General features: G+C 38.8%; 1 protein-coding gene across 6 annotated transcripts; it reads left to right on the top strand.

Moving 5' to 3' along the window:
* LOC128890787 (thrombospondin type-1 domain-containing protein 4-like) lies at positions 1 to 27,626 on the top strand. Of its 6 annotated transcripts, none has more exons than XM_054149639.1 (14): positions 1 to 371; positions 5,242 to 5,568; positions 19,725 to 19,872; positions 22,596 to 22,762; positions 22,868 to 22,964; positions 23,063 to 23,111; positions 23,204 to 23,325; positions 23,430 to 23,559; positions 24,093 to 24,336; positions 24,833 to 25,030; positions 25,271 to 25,432; positions 25,712 to 25,888; positions 26,187 to 26,403; positions 26,474 to 27,626. In XM_054149639.1, the coding sequence occupies exons 2-14, from the start codon at positions 5,527 to 5,529 to the stop codon at positions 26,608 to 26,610; spliced, it is 1,890 nt and encodes a 629-aa protein (XP_054005614.1). In that variant the 5' UTR covers positions 1 to 371; positions 5,242 to 5,526; the 3' UTR covers positions 26,611 to 27,626. The 6 variants fall into 6 exon arrangements, with proteins under 6 accessions (XP_054005614.1, XP_054005613.1, XP_054005612.1 ...); XM_054149638.1 differs by having other exon boundaries at positions 5,192 to 5,568; XM_054149637.1 differs by having other exon boundaries at positions 4,946 to 5,568.
* Positions 27,627 to 27,697: the final 71 nt, after the last annotated feature.

Below are 27,697 nucleotides of genomic sequence, written 5' to 3'. Positions count from 1 at the left end.
CACGACACCTCTGTAAAGCACGACAGAGGAACTTGTGTCTCTCGGTATTCAGTAACACGCACCATGCTACCGTAGCTGTGTTATCAACTTTTCTCAAAATTAACTGATCAGTGCATATGGTGAACAATTAAATGGGAAACATTTACGGGTTAACTATTTCGACATAGCACTCACGAGTGTCCCCCAAACAAAACTCGTACACGAGTAATTCAGTGATACGGCAACTTTGAAATTCTGGAAAACTTCAAATCACGATATTTAGTTATAAAATTGATTAGTTCGTCCACGAAGTAATATATCGCAGGTGATAATATGTGATCGAGTGTTAATCGAAATTGGCTATTTCTTTGAACATTTATCGCGTTATCCTGGTACGTTACAACGGAGGTGTGAATAAGTAAATATAACAATAGCAATTTATCGATTGAATCAATTTTAAGAGTTTGAGAAAATTTGTTGGAAATGTCACTGTCAGAAATTTTTCTTTCATAGATTTATTTCCAAGATTACCTTTAGACAGACTGATCAGACGTCTTTAATCTTTTTTTACACCGGGGAATGGTTTCGATGCATCAACGGTTCGTGGTTCGTACTAGATTCTATGTTGGGACAAGCCTGACACGGTTCTTTTTTTTACATTGGCCCCAGTCATCGCATAATGCTCGAACAGCTTCAATAATAATCGAATTTCGTCTAATGAATCGTATATCCGTTACATGTATATCTCGTGTTGCGTGCTTTCTGGGCCCCTTTTACATTCCATGCTAACAAATTCAGCATGAAATTAAGATACGCGTGGAATGTATCGGACGGTGTGGCCATTCAAGTGTCCAAATGCTTTTGAAAATCGTGCCAGACTGTAATAGAGATTTCTACGACCGTCAGACTGTGACGTGAACCTCTTTCCTCTACCAGACAGCTGTATAACAGTTTTTACTGCCGCGGAAGAGAGAGAGAGAGAAAGAGAATCTTTTTTCTTTCTTTTTTTTTTTTTTTTTTTTTTTTTTTATCGCGATACACACGGAACAGCTTAAGGCGCTTTGTATCGCACAAATCTAAATTTACGTTCCTTTGATGAGTTCTAATGCTATTTTCGTATTCGAATGCATGTGGCCTTGACTTTGTGCCCTTCTTAACGCATCAACTTTCGTTCTCGCAACCTGTAAATGGCCACGTTTACTCGATGAACTCTGATCGGAAGGACAATTAGACGGTCATAAACAAGCAATCTGTTCACTTTCAGTCATCCTGATGCACATGTATGATAAAATACGAATTAAAAGTAGTAAATTAATTTTCTGAGTAATTAAAATTAAAAATACGAAATTATTCATGGTGTAGCGCGTAAGTCTATCTATTTGTTCTCTCATTTGTTATTTGAAGAGAAAGCAAATATTTTCCTAACGCCACTAACTGTCATTGTAACGATCTTGTCTATCCACTTAACGAGCTATTCCGTTCATTTATTCAGTTTTCGAGGAAATGGTTCTTTTTTTTTTTGGTACGTCGATCTCTTGTTTGCAAACGTGTATTATTAGTCTGCGATCCCCAGTGGGTCGATAATCGTAAAAATAAACGGTATTCCGCGTTATATCTGGACTTGCGTAAGTAGAACCTTCCGAATGGGTGTATTATTTTTATTTCAATAACGTAACGTGATCTCGTATACATTGCTGGTGAAAAAATAGACATCGAAAGAGCAGCAACGGCGCGGCATGGCGTACGCGAGGTATCGATGAGACTGTTGAATTGCTCTTTTCGATCCACGATTAGCGAATTCATAGTAAAACGCGGTTACATAATCGTAGATTGGATTTTTGGGATACGGAGCGTAAAAATAGAAGAAAAATTTTTAAGAAATTGGGCGACAGATTTAAAGAGGAACGCACTTTACACAGCACTTTGTCTCCATTTCGCGGTACTGATTAATTAATACATACACTCGAGTATGAAATATTACCCTGGTAACGTATTCTGTAGTGTTTTCCATTCGAACGACATACGAATGGCAACCGAATACGTGTCGCGTAATTCATACGACCGTATGTGTGACTACTTATCGCGTTCTTACCGTGCACTCGACGCGTAATGTTTAAATAGCCTGTAATTAATATGCGTGCTTGCCGATGCTTCAACTAATAAATTACTAAAAAAATGATGTAATTATTTCGGAATCGCTGAATATTCCAATTGATTGGCAACTTGGCAAAATGCACTTTCTAGGTTGCTGAAGAATATTTTTTGCTATTAATAGTCGACCTTTCAGAATTTTAGATGCAAGCTTTGTTTTATTGTAGAAAATAAGGGAATGTTCTTTTGGTTTGTTGAATGTTAATCAATCAGGTGTCGCTCACTTTCTATGAGCAAAAGTTTTGCACATTCATCTTTTGATCCGTGTAATTATTTTTATATGCTATATTATTATTAATTTTAAACTCGTAACGTTTATATTTTAGCATCGTTGTCTTAATATCGTAAATGATAAATACTTTGTTTTCGTAGGAATCTAGTCTTGTCATCATTCCATGCTTCTAATTTTGCATACTCAAGTATTTGATATTTCTACTAATACTACTATTCACGAGTTTCCGTTTATTCGATTCATAGTATTATTCGCTATTTTTCAATAGTTGAAGATTGACTTAAAAAACACGAAAATACACATGTTTCAAATTTCAATAATTCTGCCACGTTCAACATTTACGCAGAGCAAGCAAGCCAGGAATCTTCGAGTCCATAAATGCTTCATTTCGATAAGCACAAGCCAGAAATAGAATCGAAACATTTTTCACGCATCGCCTACATTCTCCCATTATTTATGAGCACGATTATCTAAACGGAAACTAAAAATCCCGAAACATGTTATATTACCAATCGCGTTTATTAAAGAGTCAAACGTTCAATGGCTCTCCGCAACCAGAGTTACTTTTCTTTAAACTTTAGCACAGTGTCGAGTAACGATAATTTAAAAGTACCAACCGATTACGTTTAATTAGGTCTGCAATAATTTCACGTTCTTATTGCCCTCCTGGCTCGTAAATTCCCGGTTACATTCATTCGTTGCGATCGCAGATGTGCAATCCGCGCCATTCCGCGCGATTTCAGCGCGGCAAAATGCACGTGAACCGATCCTTTGCTCGTAACCAGTCCCATAATTTGTCGAATTGGAGCGGCGCTATGGCAGTCGGCGGCAAATACACCGGATAAACAATCGATTAGCGCAGAGATAATGTAGAATTGTTAATTGAGATCGATCTAGTGGAACCAACGGCTTGGCGCCAACCAGGTAAACCGTTTGCTTAGCTTTTCTAAGGGAACTTTCGATCCGCGGCACCGATTCGGAATTGAAACGGCCGCGGAATGCATTAGCGGTAAAAAATATCCTCGGCGCACTTTCAGTGAATAATTCTATGTAAAAGCGATTACGTTCGACAGGTCGACGCACGACCAATATACCGTACGTACACCTATGTAGATTCTCGTCCAACGCTCACTAACAACTGGACCATGAAAGCATTATGTGCGTGTGTATAGGTACGCGAAATGGCATAAATCTAATCATAGATTAACTGTAGAAAAGACCTGAATCCAATTAATGTAGTTTAAAAGTTAACAATTTTAAAAGAATCGTGACAAACCAAAAGAAAACAGAAGTAAATAATTTGTTGATAATGCAGGCTGCAGCTTGGTCCAGAAAAATGGGGACACGATTTAAAAATACATAGAGATCCGACACCTATCTTGAGGGGCATTCAAAATATTATCCAAAGCGCTGGATATATTTTCGCGTCCAAGTGCATTCATTCGACGAGAAGCAGGAATAGTAGATTTTTAAAACAGTCCTAAAAATACCCGTGGATTTCCTAAGAAGCAGTTGAGCACTCCATCCCCTTGATTAATACTGTAACCACGTAGTTCCATCGCCAGCACGCGTTTACATAAATTATCGTTCTGGTTTAATCAAAGTTATAATCAACGACGCAATCTTGACGAACAAACAAATTGGACAAAGATTTACGCGTCCACTTATGGCCTTGCTCTCTTGTCGAAACATTGGTAGTCTTTCAATTTCAATCGTAAGAGCAGAATGAAGGTAGGAGCATGTTTGCACCTAGCAAGTTACAGAATAATCACAGATAAGATAGTAAGGCGAAAAACTGCGGGGAATTTTACACGGAATGTGTGCTGCATAAATAGAAATTGTTCAATAGAAATTGTTTCGATAAGAGCATGTCAGCGACGTGCTTACGTATTACTTGGATAGATGATTTAAGAGTAACAAAGAGAATCGTGACTAAAATCGTGCAATATCTTCTGTGACATCCTAATAATTATACAATCTGTGTCTCGCGCTGGTGTTCCTGGCTTATTTTTATCTGCCGCCGCGCGCCGTGCCGTTACCATCGTCCGTGTAAATAATTTCCTTATCTCCGCTATCCTTCTATCCGGGTCTAGTACGATCGTTGATCACAATTTAGATATCACCCGGGAAATTCCTCCGTGTCTTTGGAATCCCGTACAAGGTAACACGGGGAACAGTAAATATGTAATACTGCTCGAACACTGGAAAAATGAAATAGGAAAGTCTCTGGCGCGACGCGAGATAGAGGACTCGGCTCGCGCGGGGAACTGTAGAAATCCCCGATCAAATGGGGAAAAATGAAAAAATTCGACTTTTCAATGGTCGCGGCCATATATACATATATTCACCGCGCGTCTAGTAAATTCAGGTTTCGCGGATTCTTCACCTTTAAATAGGATTTAGTAAGAGGCCATAAATCGCATTGTTTGTAAGGTCGTATCTCGCTTAACGAAGAAAAAAACTTGTACATATTACGTTGCACAGAGTGTAGAGTTTTGAATGAATTTGGATACGTGTAAAAAGCTGCCTCGTCGAGAGGAGCGATCTTCAACTTTACGATATTTAAGCGACTTATGGTATTAGGTGTTGCTTATGCACGTCAGTTTCTCTGAAAAGGGTTTACAATTTTGGTTGAAGCCTGAGAAATATACAGTATGGGATCTTGAATCCATTATTTATCTAAACTAATAGTACTAATTTTATGCTTTGTATAAAACAACGATAATAAGAAAAGTGGTATGAAATTTAAAAGAAAAAAATAAATAAAAGAAAGATTACGAACAACTACGTTTCTTCATATCAAGAAAATTTGTAACTAATAATCGATAGTGGTCTGAATTTCATCGTTGTTAAATTTATTGAAAGTTGCACATCAAAAGAAGACGTATCTGTTAAAAAATTCGTGGAATGATGAAAGACTGGATGAGACAGGAAACGAAGAAGAAGAAGAAAGCGTGAGTGAAATGTGTAATCGTGATTTCGATGACAGTCGACGAAGTTAAAATAGAACCAAAAACCGTGATGCAACGCGAAACGACTGCCTGAAATCGTGCTCGAGAGAACGATGAAGAATTCTTTGCGAAGCTCGTCGAGAAGAAGAGAATTAACAAAGTTATCGAAGATGACGCCTGGATTCTGAAGCAGCCGCACGAACGTTCGCCAAGATGGATCGAGCTGTCCTGTTCGTTCTATTGATATCTACAACGGTAAGATTTGAACATTAAATCCCGAAAGGTTTACTCACGATTTAGTGTGCTGTTAAAACACTCGTGGGGGCCGGCTCCAATTTGGCTCTAACTTCAATGCCAAACTCGTAGATCAAATTAATGTGCAGCGGTTTCTACGTGTGCTGTATGCGGAACGAAGAAAAACCGAGTAACCGTAAAGCGGCTTGTTTGAAGCTGAATTCAAAGGATACGGTTCTTTAATACGAGCGATATGTCATCGATTTTTCTAAAGATCTTTTGTAGGCCAGTGTTCTGTAACTAAAGAGCAATCAGTCACGTGGAACGTTTTAATTTGGACAAACACCTTCTTTCTATGTCGGCCGTGGAATCTGTTATATGTACGTAATATGTAATGCTTAACGAAGAATTCTCGATACTTTTTTATTTTATGAGATTACTAATGTCGATACAATCGAGAAGAAGCAAAAATTGACGGTTAATTTTGTCTTTCCTATATATGCTATGTATATACTTTGGTATTAGTTTTTCTTACGTGTAATAACACGTAATAACATGATTTTAATAGTCCCTTTTCATATCATATTTTCGAAGCAAATAAGTCTCGATCCACTTCCTCGTCAAGTTTACTCTACAAAATCATAAAAAATCCAAACAACTTTCATACTTTACAAAGAAATCAGAGAAAAAATAATAATAAGAGTATCTAGGTCTAGCGTGTTATTATTATCGGAAATTGATTTAAAATGGTTGCGAACGAGATCCAAATGATATCAGATAGAATGTCACGTTGCAAGGGAGAAATGACGAAATGAGCACAACGGTGGCTATCGTTCGTGTCGGGCAGAAAAATTATAATTTATACGCTCCACGAAAATCGTTGTCCCGCGTCGTCATCTAAAGTGATTCGTTGAAAGACAAATTACAGGATATCTGGCGCCTCGTGCTTCAAGCCAGTCCGTGTTTGAACGGCCGTTCTCAGCGCATGCTGAAAACCACGAACGTTGGAGAGCAGCCCCCCTTCTTTTTTCTCCCCCTTTTACTTCTTCCTTTTCGATCTTTTAGTTCTTGTTCTTTTTTTTCCTTGCCAAGGGAGAAGTCGTTCTTGGCAGCTTACTACCACTGGCCAATAAAAAGTATCACACGGCCGTGTCTCGTTCGTGTCACAATGATAAGAGACTCTTTTTGGGAGCATCTCTTTATCCGTACGTGTCGCTAAAATTCATCGGAAGCGTGTCGATGTATTTTTTCCTGAGAGCGTCGAGTAGTTTCTGTTGATTTAGTTTTGTTTGATTTAGTTGTAGGTATTTCCACCGAAGTAGTTATGTTTGGAAAATCCATTTTTTTCCAGCGGAAAATCTATTTTTTTACTTTGCTCTTGTCCAATTCTTGTTTAATTTATTGTTGTTCTTTGTAGCAGAAGGTGTTTAATAAGAAACGAGGAGAAGTAACCACCGTGTTGTTTAAAAAGTTTGCTCGGATTTTTTAGCTGGGCTTTATTCTATCTTTAGTTTGTACGGAAAATAATTAGTGACACATCCTATTTGATAAGCTTCTGGCAGCTGGTGGTAGTTTTTTACTTTCAGAATATTGGGACAAATGATTCTTTATTAATCATCGCCCAAAGTCTTCATTGGTGTTTCGTAAAATTCAGAAACTTTCAATATGACAGAATTAAACTCACCAAGACGATGTTCTCGCTGATAATTAACACTGTTTCACTTACCTTTATTCGTAGTTTATTTAATTTTGCGATGCAATTTTCTCCATTAATCGTTTGATTTTCAAATAGAAGTACCCTTTACTCTATGGACCGCGTAAACTAGTTTTAATTGTTGTTATTCTGGCTTGAACTAATATTTTTGCTATCCACACCTCGTTCATTTTCTTCCAGAAATAAGGTATCATTAAGTGATATAACGAATGTTCTTTACTTCCTGGCAGACTCCTGGCATTGTTTAATACACAAATCGGAGATAATATACACAACACGCACAGTTTCACTCAAACAGCTGGGAATCAATGTACGATCAGTCCCAGTAGTTGATGAACAAGACAAGTTTCTTCGAAAATATGCAATTAAATAATTGTTTAAACCTTCAGTTTTCTGATATTTTATATAAAATATAGATGTAAAAAAAACAAAATGACAACCTTTTTTATGGTTAAAATTAGTGATTAGATACGAGTTCCAAATCTCGTATGATCGAAAACAAACACATTTTATTGACTTTCTGTAGTGATTAATAAGTGGTTCTCACATGATAAATTCCAACACAGAATACAGAGCCTAATATTACATTATTGACAATATATCCAATGTTGCTGGAGTTGCTCTAACAAACTATCCCATTCTACCAAGATCATACTTTTCTGTGCAAACATTATGGGATAGCTAACAGTCCAAGTACTCGAAACGATAGCGAAATGAATGCCACGCGTTTCCGAGTAGCTGAAAGTGGCATGGAACGCGTTCAGCACAAATCGGCGTCGCGTGTTCGGTAAATTCAGCAATGTTTTCTCGTCGAGCGGCTAATGGATCGTCGCTCGTATTCGTCATTAGTTTAATCAGCGTTATTATTACTATTTTCACGACCTAACGAGGCCCAATCGTCGCGAAAGGGTAAGTATTCCTTTAACGAACGGTCGCCGGTCGGTGTTTGAAAATTACGATGGATACACCGACGACTTGCGACCGTCCCGTTTAAACCGGTTTTTTCCTGTCCATTAGGAACTATGACGAATAAAATGACGATGGTGAAATGTACATTGGCGAAACGGGTCTCGGATTCACACGAACCGCAGATAAATCGTCAACAAAGAAGTAGTCTGAATCGGAAACGCCTCGAGATTCGCTTCGCGCTTAAAAGGAATTTAAAAGGAGTTTTTGGTGGATGCGAAGAGTCGTCAACGTGGTTAGAACAAAAGGTATCGCGTCGGTGGAAGGGAAAAGAAATAAATGTCCGAGGAATGGCATCGATTGTACTGCGTGGCCAAAAATGGCAACGTGCTCGTCGAAGGTGTTTATTGCTTTTACATCTACCAGAGCCCCTCGTTAATTGTCACGAAAGACGTGCACCTTGTACTGTGAATCAAATTTTTCACTACTGCTTTAATGTGCTGCTTCTTAATGATCGTCGGAAGGGGTTACGCGAATGCGCGTATTAAGGATGTCTTAATAAATTATGATTATGGTATTCGTGAATACGAAGTGGTCATTTTTGCTAGCTGTTATTTTCCTTTGGTCATCAAAACATAACAAGTGCAAACTCCACAAATTAGAATTTCAGTAAAAGCATAAATCATAAATGTTATCACGAATATCGTAACGAGGCTTACGTATTCGTTCCAGGATAAAAAAAAGAGCCAACACGGCGCGCGGCACGCGGCTACCCTTTGACAAGCGAACGAGATGTTGTTTTATTAGCGCGATTCAAATGTCGCTCGTAAATTGCATCGTTTAATTGTGGCGATGCGAACGACGACAATTTTCTTTTCTTTCCGTGGATGAGCAGAAACCCGTCCACGATGCCCAAGGTCTATCTAGGAAGTAGTTCCATATTGCGTGTTGTAACGCATTCCTGTGGTTAAATGTTGCGAGTAACGCGTATTCTTAGACCGGTCAGATAGCACATTAGAACAGATTCGAGAGCGTGTTGTAGATCCCACCCGCTTTTACGTGTAAGTGTTGCAGGAAGCAGCCACGGTCTCAGCCTTTATCTTTGATCCAAATTCAACGACCAAACCGTGTTCTCGTGTCTTTCTTCTCAATCTTTTACCTCTGTTCATTAATCATGCGAATTGATGGCCACTGTCACGTTGATCACGTTATTGCTCATGTGCATTATGACGGACACCCCTGGGGACCCTTATAATTCAACACTTTTTAATGTATTCCTCCCAGGCATCGATCCCGATACAAATGAAGAAATATCCATTTTGTTTTTATCGCTTGAATAAACTTCGTAGCTACAGCTTTTTTATCGTGTAGTCGCTACCGCAAATGGTAGGAGGAATTTTTTCTAAGGATAATACACGTTCAATCGAAATTAATTCTTTTTATATACATGGAACATTCGATGAACATCAAAGTTAAATTTTCAAATGCTACGAATAGAAGATGTAGGAATTAGTGACTTTTATACTATTTTCTTAAGTTATTCTTTCATTTACAGATAGTTGTACAAATGTAACTGTCTGTCGATAATTTTAAATATTCTTGCAAGAATTTGTGTGCAACTGAACTTTTAAATTTTCAAATACACTTTTCACGATGTTCTTTTCTTTCTAGCAAACATGTACACATTATAATAGCATTCTAAGCAATGCTTGCGAGTTGAAAACGCAGAATCACTACTATTTATATTACTACTATTCCCAGATAACGATGCTTGCACTATCTGCATCCTTTTAATGTTCAATACTACAGACAGAATTAAGTTGGTTCCATTATTTTGTCCACTTATCGATTCCTCCGCGATATTAATAACACCGGTTACGATTAAAATCTATTACTCGTTATCGAAACAGGAGAACCACATTCGACGCTGATAAGTTGAACGAACTCAATCGCGAACGGAGGTGTTTCGCTGCGTGCCAGATGATACATAGTTTGATAGATCGAATGAAAACTGCAGATCCACCACCTTGGATAACAACTTGCGTGTGATCCGTTCAGGAAGTTGTGCGCCTTGCAGCATTTCCTCGTTTTCGTGTCACGCGGCAAACACGTGTTCCCAGGCCGTAGCATTGTAATAAATTACAAACGTTTTGTAGCTTCCTTGTAAATGGTTTGCTTACGGGGACCGCATCTCATTTATCATTGTAAATAAACAGTGCGCTGCAGCGAACGTCTTTATAGTCCTGTAACGAGAACGTATGCATCTCGAATTGTCACTGCGGATATTATTTGTTAACGTCTGGCAGCCGATCGGTTTTTCCAACAAAGTGCAACAGGAACAACAAGGAATAATTCACGAATGTAATTGATTTTAACGACGTATGTGTCCTTCCTTTATTCCGAACTTTTTCAAAATCTGAAGAACAGAGAGACTTTTATTTATCCCGAAAAGCTTCAATTTTCTAACTTCATACATTATAAATTGTTAAATAAAATGTCACAGACACGGACTTTAAATCAACTACATATTTTACTAGTTAAATTGGATTTCTTTAACGTTTTAATTAATTTCCTCTGATTGAAAAATGTATGCAACACTAGCCTGCAATGTTAAACAAAATGATACTTTAACGTTAAATTTCTTGTTGTATGAAATACCTCGAGTCTCAATTAAATCTTCTTCCTCCTTACGCAATCAATTTGCTCTTACGCGCGCTTGCATGACTGGCAGTAGGGAGATATTTATTCGTGTACCATCAGTTTCGTGGCTCGTTTCTTGCCCTGCGTCATGACACGCAGCTTAGTGCAGGGTCATGATCGTGCAGGTTGGAATCGTTGGACTTTCTTTGCTCATCGGCCAAGTCTCAAGTATCGCAAGCTGCGCGAATCTTCTCAATGTTCACTGACCACTTTATTGCTCGTTACTTTATTAAACATCAAATATCATTAAAAAAAATAAATAACGAGTTCTCGAATTAACAAAGCCAGTTTATTTATCTTTGAACTTTGAACAAGTTCGAAATAAATGTTTTCGAGTTTACATTTTAGAATCCAATAGCTTCGGAATTTCATAATAATTCTGGATACCATTTTACGCTCACACTTCTTTCCTTTCTGATTGAATATTTTCAAATTCCTACGCTCAAGTTTCGACTCTGTATATCTATTCGTCTGATCGCGCAACTTTATACGATAATAGATTAGGTCGATAACAAATCATTCATACTGAATTCAAATGTAAATGACAAATTACACGAATAAAATACTATCTAATGGGCAATCTCGTATCTACTTGTACATTAATCAAACAGTGAAAGGTTTTGATAATGCAATCTCATTATCTTATCGAAATAATGATTTATAAATTTTGCGTTATAAAATTAATATGTTATTCAGTTTACATCATTTTTCTATTTCAACTGTTCTAAATTAAATACATATTAGTCTGGAATCTCGATCCAATATCGTACAATTTAATTTTCCTTCTTTTCGAAACATTTCAATCTATCGAGAAAACGGGATTTGAGAAGCACTGCGTTAACGAATCCATCCGTCACAAGCCTGGGACCAATCGTCGAGCGAAACGCTCGAGGAAAATACAATTTCGCGCGTCGAATTGCTCGGCGATGTTACAGTGAACGTTCGCCGAACCGTTTCACGATTCCGCGAAATTCCATTCCTCTTTTCACGCCTCTCAGCCTGTTCCCTGTGCCGGATATAATCGACTTTCCACAGATAAGACCGGATTCCGTGGCGTCGAATTCGAAATGCTTTTTCACGGTGGTCCGTGAAGACGAGACGCGTCGAGAGGCGCGTCTAACTCGCGCCTCGGCGGCGATCCATCTGTTACGCGCCGAGCAATGGGATCCAAGGTGGCCAGCAACCTGCTCGCTCGATCTTTGGCGCCGCGCCGCGCCGTTTGCATCCACGCCAGAGATGAGAAAAGGATGAGACGCGAAAACAGAACCGATAGTCTACGACCGAGCTCGGCCACGTGCCATAATTACGTAGTGATTACTTTGTGATCGATTTGTAATTGCTTTTGTGGTGATTAGACTGCGGATTTAATGCATTAAATAATTATACTTATCACTAAGAATACCACAGTTTAAATTAAAAATGCGATTTTCCCTCTGTTTCGACAGAAACACGAACATATGTAACTTGATTTCAATAACCAAAGTGAAGTGAATAAATGCAAATTAGTCGATTAGAAGCAGACAAGACGCGCTAAACGGGGATAAACGAATCCCTGTGTGCCACTCTGACGACGTGACACCATCGTGACACCAACACCCTATCGAGATCTCTCCGATAGCACGTAAGCGTCGGCGTCGGCATCGGCGTCGGCGTCGGCGTCGGAATCGAGTTCGACGTCCATTCTTGCTGGGTTTTTTTCGTGATCACTAGAGCCGTTTAATCCCCGTTGTCAAGAATTCCGAGCACAACGCCGAACGTGGCGCTTCTCGTGGACCCAGGATGATTTATTCGGTCCTTTCGAAGCCGATTATTAATTAGCCGCCATTATCTTAATGATTCCGTGCAACTTTTGTTCCGTTCTTTTTCTGTCTTTAATGTCGTCGCAATAAAGGCAGACTTCGCGTGCAAGACACAAGGCTCTCGACGCGTAGAATAATACAGAGCATCGAAAGGAACATTGCCAGTGTCGAGACCTTAGAGGGTGGATCGAGCTACCAGAAATAAGAAAAGCTGAGCAATACGTGAAAGCACGCTTGGATAACACACAGTCGACGTTTCGGATGATTCACCAGTGCTTTACGTGCGAGAAACTATGATGACCTACTTCGTAGGGCCCATTGATCAAGAATCAGTCGAGATTTTCGTGCAACACCTAAGCATTCCTTCTTTCGATGCTGAACGGAATTCTGTGGGGGATTTTATGTAGATTGCATCGTAATTCGTGATGAGATTGAATTTAAAAGTGTCTCGAACATGTAGAAAACACTTCGATTCGATTCGATTCGATTCGATTCGATTCGTTCCCTTTACTCAAATTATTTGCATACTGATGCAACAATAAATAAACTGTTGATAAAATATGCTCTCTAATGCAACACAAACTAAATACAGAAACACAAGCGATATTCATTAATAGATTCGTAACTTTTTTTAGATATACATTTCAACGTGAAACAACGTCCATATACTTGTGAGCGGGGGTGTAGGTTATTCTGCCCGACTCCAGTGAAATTCTCCATGAAAATCTGTGTTCAGTCAAAATTCAACTGTATCAATTTACCTTCTCGACAAACCAAAAATCTCCTGAACTGGACTTTGTCCAAACTTGACGCGACGAAATTTAGTGGGCCAAACTTGGACTTATTTTCGAACAAAGAATCACATCTCGAATTTGAGACGACCAGGATCGCGGCGCGGCAGCATCCATTCCCGGCTGCGTTCATAATAATTCATTCGTTCAGTCGCAGGTTTTCACGCGAAACGTTTGATATCAAAGCCCCCGGTGTGTTATCTAGGCCATCCGGAAGGCGCTGTTCACTTGAATCAACTACATATACACGTGGTTCCTAAAGCGAGTACAAGGTACGCCGGGTTGTTTTATCGCAGTGTAAACACCTGACGTGTGTTCGCCCGGGTCCACTTGTAAATGTGGCGGTGAGAATTATGACTCGGTTATTACAAGTTAACGCGCACTGTGTAATTTAATGCACTTTAACGCTTCCACAGATTTATGCCGCACCGACACACGATTACAATGTATTCCTGTAAAAAGAACACGTCGAAACCGACGACCCGGCGCACGACGCGCAGATTATACGGGTCACCGTCTCCGTCGTTTACTTCAGGCTCCGCACTTGCAATAAATTACACAGTTGCGCTTTTGTCCATTCGTTGGACGGGTGTCCCGCAAATGGTTAACGCTAATGGATAGCTAGAAGACGAAGGACTTTTTGATTTGAAGCCCTTGAAGCGCCATACAAGTACGGGAGGTTCAAAGACAGACCAATGTTTGTGCGATCAGTTTAGCTCTCTACATATAAACGAGTCTTTTATTAGGTTTTTGGCGTTATGTTTTTAGTGCAGTTGATTCCCTGTGCGATTAACTAGAATCAACCTATACATTAGAAATGTGAAATTTTAAATGAGTACGAGTAAGAGAGCGTTCGGTATTTACACGTCTCGGAGAAGATTGCACAATCCCGCGCGATCGAAGCCCTTTCAGTGAATTAATGTACCCAACGTTTAGGACTGGGTCGTTACGTAATTAAGAGATTCCATAAACTCCATCGTAATTATAATCCTAGGTAGAAGGTTGTAAATCACTACCGATGTCAGAAATATAAATCCTAGATAACCATCGATGCGAGATAACGTTAACGTCCGGCGCGGCGCACCGTATGATACACCCGATCCCCGTCGTTAATAATCGAGCGATCCGGGGACCTGTTTCACGTCGTTTGACATTATCGAGTTGGTAATCGAGAGCCGCGGTTGGGTTCTCATTGTTCCCCCTTCGGCTCGATTTATAAATTCGCTCATGCGATATTCATACAATTAACATCGATCGTTCCCGCGTCTATAAGCAACAAGTAACTTGACATTCATCCCGGGTTAATCCAATCAGAGTGAGGAGTGTCACTTTGGGCGCGGCTTTATATGCACGTTACTGATTAGCTTTTACTGAAAAAAGAAGTGTCGTGCAACGGAACAGTACCAGCGTTCAGCTCTGCCGGCTATGAAGGACAAAAGATGGACTCTGTTAGACAACGAATCGAACATTTATTAGCATTTCTTTTTTCTGTTCAACGCGTCTTGAACACGGTTCTGTCATTGTTCTACGCCGTATACGCCCCCCCCCACACACACAAAACTAAAATTATTTGGTACAATATCGATATACATGTAGTACGTAGCGTGCGACCTGAAAGTTAGAATAGCCCATCGGGGAGGTAAAAATAGTAAATGGGAAACTATGAATCACCTAGCGACTGTTGATTTGATATTTACAGTCTCGAGTGTGCAATATTATCTCTGTTCATGTTAGATTCAAATGTTTAATTGTAAAAGTCAAAATTGTATCCATCGAAATTAGTAATGATTGTATAATTAGTCGATGACAAATTTCCAATTACCAGGCTGAACAGATTGCTGATATTGAGATTGTGTAATAGAGGTTGCAGGCAGTCCAAGAGAAACGAGAAATTAGGCTTTAGCTAATGGAAAGGGTCTCATCTTCGGACAAGATAACGTCAGACCTTATGCATCGCTACAGACCAACCGGAAGTGGAAAGTGATGAGATAGGCGCCTTTGCAGACCCTCTGCGTTCCACCATCAGACTACTTCTTGTTCCGGCTCTTACAAAACAATTTGAATAGAAAATAATGCTAGTCGTTTAAGAATTTCGTTTATTAATCCTCACGATTCGTAATAAAACCACATCATTGGAAATGAATCAATAGAGATGGAAATTATTTAATTTCCAAACAAAACAAAGTGAACAGTCCCATTTTTGTAATAAAAGAAAATGGTTTAGATTTCTTGTATTTACTTTACACATTTATACTATTTATTTATTATACATTCTTCCATATTACATGGATCTATCAAGTTATTCTATGTATTTATCTATTCACAGATAAACGCAACATTCGGTATATCAATGAACGGTTGTTCGAGCAAAAAGAAATCACTTTTAATCGTTTCACTCGATTACTTTCCAATCGATTCTAACAAATCGATCTGTAATTTCTACAGCTACGAAGTACATTCTTGACGCTACGATGACCGTGATGCATCCTCAAATTGCGAAACTGCCGGATCGAAATAGAATAGAGCATTCAAGCAAACCATCAGTGATTAATCACCCAATCAAACGGTAGTAATAGATACGAAGTTTCAGATCCGACCTGAATCACCATCAAAGCACTCGCTCGTACATGGCCATGTGGTTTTCCCTTGTAATTTATACGCGTCTTTCGCGTTCCATATAACGATTCCACGCCCATGTAACGCTAACCCACGTAAAGAATTACTCATTGTAACGTACAATTTCTTATCGTCTTAATCTTCTTCAGCTTCATCAAGCGCGTGAATACGAGTGCACCCGCGCACACGAGACGTCACAATAACCTTCAGACCTTCTTCCGTAACATTATTTCCAGATTGACAATTTTCCATGCATACAAATCAAACCCGCGTCATTTGCATCGCTGTACCAACCGCAGCGACAAAGCATCTTCTAGGAATTCATCGCAGATCCACGACGATCCCTGTTATCCTTCAATAGTCTTCTTTTAAAAAGTATCAGGTGACACCCACTAGCCACATTGTAGGCCTAAACGATCGTCTAATCGTCTAATGTCATCCCCATCACTTACTCCTCCATCCTTAGGAATCTAATTAAACTTGTTAAGCTTGTACATGTCTGCGAATGTTTATCAACTAGTCAGATCTAGCCAGAAGCGAGGATACGCAGTTTCCATTGTATGCAGACGACGCCGTGATCGTCACTGCCTTGTAATAAATAAATCTGAGCATCGAAGACACGCGTACGAACACAATGAAGATGAACCTGGAAGCTTCGAATAAATGCGAAGAGAAAACACGAAAGCGAATCTTGGCACGAAAGAAGAAGACCGATTCTCTCGATTCAACATCGAAATTACTGGAATCTGGAATCTTACTAAGTTTGTCCAACTGTACGTGTTCGAAGGCTTGCTCTAATAGATGAAACATGAAGCTGTCGGTTAGTCAAACGACATCTTGTATTATAGTAATCACCAATTATAGCAAATTCTGGCTCAAACCCGAATACTTTCAACGGCGACGCTGACGTCGACGCCAAAGTAAGGATAAAGTATCCAATAGGTTGTCGGAATTCGAACAAGAAACTCGTACACCGTGGATGGTTGCAGAATTTCAACTGAATCTTTCTTTAAATAGAATGGATATTTGACTTGTACCTGTGTATAACATGTATGCCATATGGCAGGAAGGGGGTGCCCGTTACAATTAGTGCCTGCATGCGCTACAAGTCGAACTCGGCACGAAATCAATATTTGCTCTAGGAAGTGCATTGCACCACATAACATGCTTTGAAGAAGATGTGTCAAGGTTTCGACTGTTTCACGGAACAACTTTGCGAGTCAGGGTGAATAACAGCAAACATGTGGCTGGCCATCGAGGTTTGTAGGCTCCCCTTTCGGACGGGTGACCAGGAGCTTTAATTCTACATTCGACACCAGGAATGCTCTAGGACTTAGAAATAAGTGAATAAGAGACAGGTGTCAAAATTAACGTCGATGATATCGACGATATCTGTTATGTAACGAAACAACTGACTAAATTTCTTCTACAAACCAAACAAAAATCACAATAAAACATATACTAGAAAAATGTCCAATGCATAATAGTATACGAAAAGTACGAAACAAGCTGACACTATAACAAAGAACGTGGCAATTCTTCACTCTGTTGTCTATTAAGCTCGTAACCAAGTAACCGCACACTCTGATCGAACTGGAATACTAATAGCACCGTCACTGGGAACTCATTAATATCGGGTTATTATTCCGTGTCAATACGCGGATGCGAGGCAGCTTGGTCCTTGACGTAACTGGTAACTGGTAACACGTATGAAATTCGTTCGTCGATGGCCATGAGTGGTCTCTCGATCGTTGCATCGACGTCCAGATCGCCCACAGAGTGGTCCTCGATTTCCGGTGCACTCGGGCTGTCGCGATTCGGTGACAGGACGACGAATTGCAGCCGGACTGTAGAGAGTGCGGAACGACGACGGGGCTAAATTTATACCTTGACAGCCATAATTTCACGGCGGTTTCATGCGTCCCGAACACGTGTCCTGCCATGCGTGTTGTGGCTTGCCAATTCGCGCCGTGGACATCCATTTCAAATCTAGCTGATTCAATAACGCTCTAGCCACTGTTTGCTTAGACTCGCGCCGCCGAGTAGCCACGTGTGCAAACAGCATTTCTGTTTTGACTAATTACTATCTGGAAATAGTCGCCACTTCTGAATGAAGAGGCGAACGAAACTTGAAGAGTGATTCGGTTTGTGACGCCTCCGGGCAAAACAGACGAGGTCTACGATCCTCTTGGTATGCATACCTACATCTCGCTACAACAACTCTGGTAGAAATCACTTTATTCGTCACCTTCGGTGTGAGGTGAGGTGTTTGTCGTTGATCGATTAGTAGACCCGATTAGTTCCTGAATCATTCGAAAGAATTACGTCGGTTTAAAAAGTGATTAATCCTAGTTGGGGTTTGGACAGTTTCGAGATAGACTCTCGAGACTGCTGGGGAGCAATAGGTGAGGATCGTTTGAGGTCAGATTACATCTGTACACCTTATTATGGAACATTCACTTCCGATTTGATGTCTGCAAATAAATTTCTAGAGGCTGTAGCATACGGAGAAATGAACTATTTATTACAGAAATTTTATAGCGAAGGTATAATGACTACATGTATCAGAAAGGTGGGAAAAGATCGTAGAACGAAAGAGATTACGACATTTTATAACACTTAAAGATGTGTTTTACATATTATTTTGTGTAGCAGAAGAATAAGTGGCTTTGTTTCACTATCGTCGAACGAACAGGACGTAGGAATTGGGTTTGGAAACTTTTTAGACAGCGGAATTGCACGGTAGTTAGTATTTCTTTTTTCACGCAACAACCTACCATATTCAGTATCATGGTACGTGCCCCCGTCCGGTAAAAAAGGTCAAAGATATTTATCACGGATACCAATGCAGTGTAACGAAAGCACTGTGCTCGACAAAACAAGCGTAACGCTTCCATTATTTCTGTTAGCACGTCCCGATCGCCATGCCATGCCATGCCACCTCGTTTAGGACGTGTAAACACATGATTGCTTCTGTGGCATTTCATTCTTCCGCAACGGAGTCTTTTCGGTGTTCTCTGAAGTGCATTTATTCATTCGATATTGTACGCGCAGTCGTTGTAAAGAATGCACTGCTGAAACGAATTACGAAGCTGTTATTCAAATTATTGATTAGGATCGCATTGATGTTGGTTATTCTTGAAATATACAAGAATCATTTGTTCTAAAAACATGTGTAAAAAATGTGAACCACATGGTTATACTCGTATTATTGTTTAATATCGAGTCTAATGCGGTTAAATAGGCTATTAGGAGATAATCTTTCCGAGCAATTTAATGGAAATTTAATAATCCATATCAAGAAGTGTTGTCGATTACTGTCCACGTTCCCCTTTAACCAGATGCTAATTAATCTTTCCACCTATCACGAGCTATAAAAAAAAAAAAAAAAAAAAAGGATATTTAGCATATTGATATTTTTATCAAACACTTCATTTATTTATCACGCTTTGCATTTTAAAGTATCGTATAACTTACCGTTCGATAAAGTGGTTTCAGCAGTCAGTCCTCTGCTCACATTGAACAGCATATAATTAATGCAGTATTCGAGAATTGAAATGACTCGCGATGCATTAAGCGTGTTTTCATTCGATTAAAAAGCGCGATAAGCTCTTGTATAATGAATTAATTGCGCGCTAATTATGATTACAGTGTCTCTCAAGTTGCTGTTGCGGACATTTGATCGATGGGATTTTCACGGAACCGACCTTGGAGCGGGGTTACAATCTCGTAGCCACTGTCCCGAGAGGTGCTCTCGCTCTGAACGTGACCCAACTGCGTCACACGGAGAATTATTTGGGTAACAGAGTGACATTTTATATTTTGTTGTATTTTTTAATCTAAAACTATGATACAAGCTGGTATTAGCACGTGTATAATTATTTTTATTAAATACATATATTTTAATCTTTCGTTCGAGACCATTCGAAAAGGATATTGTAATTTACAAAGCAACAAGTAGTTCTTCCTTTAATCTTTTATTTTTATATTATTCACATTTTATAAGATAAGTTATCCGATTTTCTCGTCTCGTTCATAGAAGAATTTTGTTAAAAGGGATCCAAGTCCTCTACGGCTTTCTAAAGTCATCGTAATTAAAAAAAGAGACTGAGATACCTAGGATACATAGGTGCTTGAGTAAATATTTTTTAGTGTCATTTTCAATTTAACACTCGTTACAGTAAGTTCGCGATACATAACAACGAAGAACCTTCATTTAGAATTACCACTGTTTATGATACTTTTCATTTCATTGTTACGTTTCACACTCTCTACTCCTGAAGCATCGTGGCCGTCGGCCTAGCTCAGCGAGCGATAAAAAAATAAAAATCGGAGGGTAATCCAGATTTATGAAAGAAACACGTCCCCGTGACAAAGGCGTGAAAGTACCAAGAGGCGATAAAGCGGAACAGAAACGAGCGCATAACGAATGAAGAGAAATGAGAACGTACGAAGGTTGGCTGGAACATTGAATCAAGTTGATACGCGGAATTCCGTTCGAGTGCGGCAAACTGATTTTAATGAACTGTGCCAGTAAGCAAATCGTCGCCCGTGATTGTTCGCGATTGTAAGCAATCAGCAGCGGTTGTTTGCGATTCCTCTTTATTATCAGTGCTTAGATCTCCTATCGTCGGAATCTAAGCGAACGAGAGGCGTCGCCGTCGTGCTCCCGGCGTCAACCCCCGTATAATCTAATCTCCTGTTGCGTGCTAAATGGGACGTGACACGCTGTCTCTTGTAAACCAAGTGCTACAGCTATTGATAGGTACATCATGTACTGCATTACACTTCGAACATTTGGTTTCAGCGATTTCTTGATAGTCTATCGCGTCATGCTCGAGCCCGTGTTGGAGAATAGATTTGCGACACCGACGTTACACTTTCTATGGTTTGGAGATCGATACTAATAATTACAACGAGTCTTGGAAGTAATTGTACTACGTGCTGGAAATGTGTAATTTGATACAAGAAAAACAGTAGAAGATAGTGTAAATAAAGTATGAACAAACGTATAGTTTGCCAGAGTGTTTATTATCCTTCTAAAGGATCGAATTTGTTAAATTCTATTTTCCACCATGTCTATTCGCGTGTTACTTTGATCACAGCCAGTTTAGTTTTTGAAAAATTGATACTTGTTACCGTGTGCACAAAGTCCCCCATTACCTGGTCCCTATCTAGAATCACATAAATCGTACGGTCATAAAATGCACAACGCGTAGAGCCTCTTGTATAACATAATTCCATGCTAAACGATCACGATCGGAATTTTTACGACGATGAATCGACGTGTCATAGATCGCTAAGAAGATTAATGTAACACGTATCCGATGTATAGCTGTTTCTTCCTTTAGATCTCCAAGGAACGAGTAGGTAGGTGTGAAATAATGCGAAGCGATTCGAAGCTTTTACTGATGCGATCAATTATGCCGTTAATACGAAATCTTGACAGACAGAGTTCGCCATTACGTATTGAATTCGCAGCGAATCGAATCGTTTTATTGGCCAGTCTTCCAAGTTGCGTTTGTTGGGCGGATTCAGCCAACGAATTTATCGCAAAAGTCAAGATTTATAAGGTGGGAGCAACATCAACAGAATGAGACATGCGGGTACAACAGACGTTGACCCGGAGACAATTTTATTCCAATAATAGATGTCGAATGAAAACATTTTAGAGTGCCATTTATTCATGGCACATAATTTTACTTTATAATTCAGTTTGTAATTATTTTCGAACTTATGGGAAAGAGAAAGTTTGCCATTTCGTTGTATCCGCCAGTTAACACTTTAATAGAGAAATATACATTATTTAACAAGAAACGTTCCACACCTGTGTTTAGTTTGGAAATAAAATGTAGTCTGCCACAATGATCATTCTTGCATTTTTTTTTTTTTTAGTAAAATGAAATGAAAAATTACTGTTTCAAAGAGTTTGTAATAATTGCAAATATCGATATAATGTTTCAATTATCTGCGCCCGAAGAAAGTTGAAAGACGCACAGTATTTAATCGCGACCTATGTACACGGCACTTACTAAATGACTCGTCTATATTTCTAATGTATCGTATCGCGCACATAACGCTAACAGAATCAGCGGTTCTCGCATTCGAACGTTGTGAATGACTTTTACGTTCTATATCGCGAATGATCATGATATTTACTTCTCAACACCCACACGCGCGCTCGAAATAATTAACAGCGTGCACGATTGACTATGTCAATCTTGATCTCTTGAATTTTCGACCCTACAAACGTGTCATTTGAATAACTAAAAAGAGATTGTGAAATATAGCGCCTTTGCAAAATGCAAATTTTTTGCGATTGCATCGTTAATTAATATATGCGTGCACAATAGAATCGTTCAAGCCATATGAAAATAGTCTATAGAACTAAAAGTCAACCACAACTTGAATTAATCTTGAATGGAGTACTAAAATTGTTGAGAAATAGGACTATTGTCTCGGTAGTATATTTATTTTTCATTCATAATTTAAATTTAAATATCATACATTTTTTCTTTTCAGCAATCAAACTGCAAGATGGAAGTTATTTATTCAATGGAAATTACAGTATTAACTTATCTGGTAAATACCAAGCGGCTGGAACCACTTTTGTTTATCTTCGTCAAGGTCCCCAAAATTTGGAAAGCTTTTCTGCTACTGGGCCACTGCAAGAACCGATTGATGTAATGGTAAATAATTGATTGTACTTGTGTGCATCTGTCACATTATTTAAACCACGATATTTCATGAATATAAAAATGTTGCGTGACGATATATTGATATTTTCTAATCAGGTTCTGTACCAAGAACCGAATCCAGGTATTGTGTATCGGTATGTCATCCCTGGAAATGTAAACGTTCCAACAAACTCTCATTTTGGGCATAAGACAGGTATCGATAAATATTAATAAAATCTACTAATAAAGCTCTTATTTCATGATTTGCCGTAATAAACGTTCCTTTTAATCTTAAATAAATTTCATTTTCAGTTGCCATTAAAACTGCCGAACCTATCGTTCCGAATATACCTCACAGAAGGTATACTTGAATGTTTAGCACCGTAATCAAATTTTCTAAGCTTGGTCAATATTAGTCGCTACACTAAAATGAATTCATTGTTTTTTTTTTAGAGCAGATAATGGACCCCCGAATATCGATGGAACTCAACCATTTCTCCCGAAACGCTACAAGAAACGAAAATTTGTTTGGAAGTCCACTGGCTACACCGAATGCAGCAGATCCTGTGGAGGAGGTAACAACTTTCTTCAAAGAAGAAATAATCTCAAGTACTTGATTAATTTCGCTCAGAACGTAAGAGACGAAGGTGGTCTTATTTGAACTTTTCTTCGGAAAAAGGTACCCAGTTAGTCAAGTACACCTGCATAAGAGAACACACGCAGACACAGGTACCTGAGAAGAGGTGCCACGCGTTGGAGAAGCCGCGAGAAATTCAATTACGGTGTAATACTACACCCTGTCCACCCAAGTAAGTATAACGTTAGTTCTTTCATTGCCACATCATGTATATGTATAATACTATAATAGGTAGGTAGTTGACGGTGTGTTTCTGTCTCATGGTGCTAAATAAAGAATTTGTCGTGACGCAAAAGTTGAAAAATAGCGTGCTTCTTTATTAACATTTAAACTCTATCGTTGCAGAAAAGATGTAAAGTATTATATTATATATATTCGGTACAAAGGAGTTAACTATTTCTCCTAGATGCGGAGTCTAGGCAATTAGAAAAACATTACTACCAGCAAACAAGAATTGCCACACATAGGCTATATTTTCCTTTACAGTCTGTCAACATTTTTTTCCTATTATTCCAAATGAGTTTAATATGTTTCCAACGATAGTTGACTTAATTAATACGAGGTGTCTCGTTTGATGTCTTGCTTCTGATGGAGCTCTCTATGTATACATATTTATAAAATAACCTTGAGACGCTTTTGATTTTGCAGAGAAAAGAATTTTGTTTCAATGACTTAATCTCGTTAAAAATGTTCGATTCTTCCAAGATGGAGAGCCAGCCCTTGGAGCGAGTGTTCTGTTACCTGCGGTACCGGGACACGTGTCAGGGACTTGGAATGCGTGCAAGAAATCAAACCGTCGCTAATAATGCGAATAGCCGACGGTGCCTGTATGGAACCGAAAATTCTTCAAACGACCGAGGTTTGCGAAATGCCAGCGTGCGAATATGACGTAAAAATAACACCGGCGCCGTTACCGCCTTCGCAATGGAACGTGGGCACGTGGTCATTGGTACTTTACCTTCTTTATTACCTACTGCACGCGTGTATTTCAGTCGAGTGACTTTTGAAAGCGATAAATCACGCAATCGGTGGCTCAAATGTAACGAATTTAACAGTTTATGAGATGCATTTACTATCAACTGAAGATTGAATATTATAATTAATGGCGTAGTCTGGTATTTTGGGATGAAAGCTGAAGGTCCCTCGTAATTTGTTCTCCCGTGAGGGAATAGTTTGTTGGATTTCGAATGAAAATTACCAAATATACCTTGTCTGATGTAGTGTAATTAGAGATACATATTGTATTTTAAAGTGCGATTAAACGTACCTCAATTTAGCTGTAACATATAGAAATAAAAAGGTACCTTTTTATATTTGTTTTGTATTAAATATCCATCTAATAAAGCAATGAAATTTCCAGGACATAATATTACAATTAACCTCATTCGTGTAATAAAAATCATACTTGTTCGAAATGACAAAGCTCCTTTTTATTCGTGTTAAAGTGTTCGACGTCTTGTGGGCCAGGTAAACGGACGAGGCTCGCCACTTGCTCCGCACAAAGTTCTTGTGATCCTGAATCGAAGCCTAACACACAAGAAGCTTGCGATTTGGGACCATGCTTGGCCAAATCACCGCAAGTAAACGGTGTGTCTACGAGACTCCAAAGTCCGCTGTGGTTATACACCGAATGGACCGAAGGGGTAAATAAATTTGATTTAGCCGATTCACTGCCAACTACGAGATGTCTCGTAGTTTAAATTTATTGTAATTACTCAACAGATATTACTATGTATAATAAAATATCGATGATCGTTGATCGTTGATATATATCAGCCGAAAACGTTATATAAGGCTTGTCCAGATTGGCCGATCATTAAACCCGATTTTATAAATATTTTCAACTGCCTTAACGAGAACAACATTCTTTCGCAACGTTCCAGTGCTCGGCCGAATGCGGAACTGGTGTGCAAACGAGAAAGGTCTTCTGCGATAACAGTCCAGAGGAGGAATTTTGCGAGCAATCGAGTCGACCCGAAACCTCCAGAAGCTGTTCAAGTAACAGAACCTGCAGTGGGCAATGGTTTACGGGACCTTGGTCCGAGGTTCGTTTCGATAACATTAATAAAGTGATGAATACTTTAAGAAGAAAAAGATATCATATATAAATTAATATTACTATCGTATAAGAGCATTCAGATCTGCGTACAACTTGGGTTGTCGTCGAATCTCTCGGACATTTCTTATCCCTAAGCTTAATATTCGGAAGTTGGCATTAACGTAATTGCTGTTACTCTAATCTTTTACGCGCTCGTTACAGATAATTGCATCTTACTAGCTTAGCAATAAATATCAATCGTTTTCTATTTTCCGCTCCGCTCCAGTGTTCCACGGAATGTGATTCAGGAGAACAGGTTAGAGAAGTAGTTTGCGTAACGACCCTTCGCGGAGCCCTTCGCGTGGTTCTGGATATGAACTGCCCCGCTAACAAACCGGAAACAAGGAGACCATGCAACCGTCCACCGTGTACGTCCATGTGGTTCATATCAGACTGGACAGAGGTAATTTAAACTTAAACAAATGAATTTTTATGCATCGTTGAATTACTATATACATATATGAACATTCAAAGCTGGTAAATTTCTTTACATCTGATTATAAATTTGATATACTGTAAAATATCCTATCTATAATAATATCTAATTTATTCAACTAAAAATATTGTGAATGTTCTCTACAATTGATTGTTTACTGTATCAATGATGTATTGCTAAAAATATGCTAATCCTTCACCGTTCGTATCATTCCTTTTTCTGCGCTCTGTACATAATACTTATATATGTATTTATTTCTCTTCAGTGTTCCCGGTCATGCGGAAAAGGTATTCAGAAAAGGGAAGTGAGGTGTCTGAATAGCGAGGGTCAACCGCCTGAACATCACGAGCTTCACTGCAAGGACAAGGACAGACCTATATCTCGAAGGACCTGCAACGACTACCCTTGCAAGGACGACGTGCACGGATCTGAAAACCATCATAGAGTTCTGCAAGTTCAAAACGATCCAGAAATTTCAAATGGTATACCAAGCAATCGTCATGAAATTTGTTTAATTTAATTTTTTTAATTACGTTAATTTGTTACTTTCAGGACTGGAAGAAAATGCACTTTGCAAGGACAGTATATCGAACTGCAATTTAGTATTGCAGGCTCGGCTCTGCACTTATCACTTTTATCAGCAGCAGTGCTGCCTCTCGTGTTCCAGAGCGAAGCAAGAATTAGAATGAGAATCTCTCGCAACCATTCAAGTATAATTTTAATGTAAATGTAACGTTTCTTGATTAATAGTTGATATCGCGACCGAATCATCGAAAGTAACTCTAAACGTTATACGTGTCGCTGTAGGTTTACTTACCCTTGCACTGCCAGATAAAATACTTAATGACTACTTTTAAACAAAGTGTTTTTGAATTATGTACGGAAAATTAATTGGTTGACAGAGCGTGTTACCTAGAGCAAGAAAATTTTAATAAATATCCACTCGAAAAGTAATCATTTTTTTCTTTTATCAAATAATAGCTATTTATTTATTATAGAGTGTTTGATATATCGAGCGCTTCTAGAAATCTTATTTAACAATTCATTCGAAAAATTCTTTAAATTCGTGGAACAATTTGTCTAATTTTTCAGACTTGAAAATTAAGTAATTGGACATCTCTGAAACGATTACTCTTCAGGCATGTATTTATTAAAAAATACATTTCTGCTCCTTCTTATTAGCTTTATTAGCTAGCTATATTTGTAACTATAATTTCGAAGCATAATCCATCGGTGTTCTATTTAAAAGGATATATATATGGAACAATTTTTTATTTTACGAAACCTTTAGAAAGATGAGCAATTCGATGCTTCGTCTTCGACGTGTCCAATCGGCGTGCGCATGTTGCTTTTGTAAACGATAATAATGAAATAACATATGCAACGTTTTATAACCTTTAGAAAACGGATTACTAATCGCTTTACAATTATTGTAGAGATTAAAGGATCGGCGAGTACACTGATTCTCGCTGATTATTGTGAACCGATTTATCTGTGAACATTGTGCCTTTGGAGCGTACGAATTGTTTCGATCTCTTATTGGACTGTCACGTGACTTTGTGTATAATTAAATTTCGAACGACGATTGAAAACGTCGACGAGAAATTATAGACTGACTGCGTAAATTGTAACGAGGCAATATTGCCATAAAATTTGTATTATTCTCCGTTACCCGTACTTGCCATAATAAATGTTATGCTTTCTACGTGTCCGCATTTTTCATTCCACCAGCAGACCCATCGAAAAGGAAATCATAATTTCCTATAATTTACTGTG

This window comes from Hylaeus anthracinus, unplaced genomic scaffold (assembly GCF_026225885.1).
Source record: "Hylaeus anthracinus isolate JK02 unplaced genomic scaffold, UHH_iyHylAnth1.0_haploid 12001, whole genome shotgun sequence".
NCBI lineage: Eukaryota > Metazoa > Arthropoda > Insecta > Hymenoptera > Colletidae > Hylaeus > Hylaeus anthracinus.
Note: the sequence above shows the minus strand (reverse complement) of the source record. Positions and strands in the feature narration are given on the sequence as shown.